Source organism: Eurypyga helias, unplaced genomic scaffold (genome assembly GCF_000690775.1).
Source record: "Eurypyga helias isolate BGI_N326 unplaced genomic scaffold, ASM69077v1 scaffold28118, whole genome shotgun sequence".
Classification (NCBI taxonomy): domain Eukaryota; kingdom Metazoa; phylum Chordata; class Aves; order Eurypygiformes; family Eurypygidae; genus Eurypyga; species Eurypyga helias.
This window is the reverse complement of record NW_010265409.1, coordinates 6,320-6,756: the sequence shown is the minus strand read 5'-3', so window position 1 is coordinate 6,756 and position 437 is coordinate 6,320. Positions and strand designations below refer to the sequence as shown.

The following is a 437-nucleotide window of genomic DNA, read 5'->3' as shown; positions in this document are numbered from 1 at the left end:
TCGGAGGGGCCCCACGTGCCCCCCCCCGCTGGCCACACCGGCAGCAGGGCAGGCAGGGAAACACAGTGGTCCAGGGTCCATCCTACACAGGAGCCGTGCTGCCCCGCACCACCCTGGCAAGCCTCCCCGTGTCCCCAGCGCTCCCCCTTACCAAACTCGCTGGCACACAGATGCTCCACAATGGCCTCCGACTTCATCTCGTTGTCGCAAGGGGGGCACACGGTGGTTCCTGGCAAGAGGAGAGAAGAGGGGGTGAGGAGCCAGTTCAGGGAGCACCACAGAGCCAGGCTGCCCATGCTGTCAGACGGCTGCCCTCGAGGGGGGCACATGCCCAAGCACCCTGCCATGGGGTCCCAGCCCACAGGACGACACTCTGCTGGGGGCCAGAAGCCGGCCACCAGCTCACAGGGGACCACTGGCCACCGGCAGCCTCCTGC

At 68.0% G+C, this 437-nt stretch overlaps 1 protein-coding gene across 1 annotated transcript in view; it reads right to left on the bottom strand.

Moving 5' to 3' along the window:
• The window catches only part of LOC104513406 (secreted frizzled-related protein 1-like), a gene marked incomplete at its 5' end in the record, with an annotated part of 15,936 nt that overhangs the window by 9,184 nt on the left and 6,315 nt on the right, over positions 1 to 437 (bottom strand). Inside the window, one exon of the mRNA XM_010156740.1 lies at positions 152 to 229. Within this exon, the coding sequence (XP_010155042.1) occupies positions 152 to 229 (78 nt within the window). The remainder of the gene's footprint in view (positions 1 to 151; positions 230 to 437) is intronic.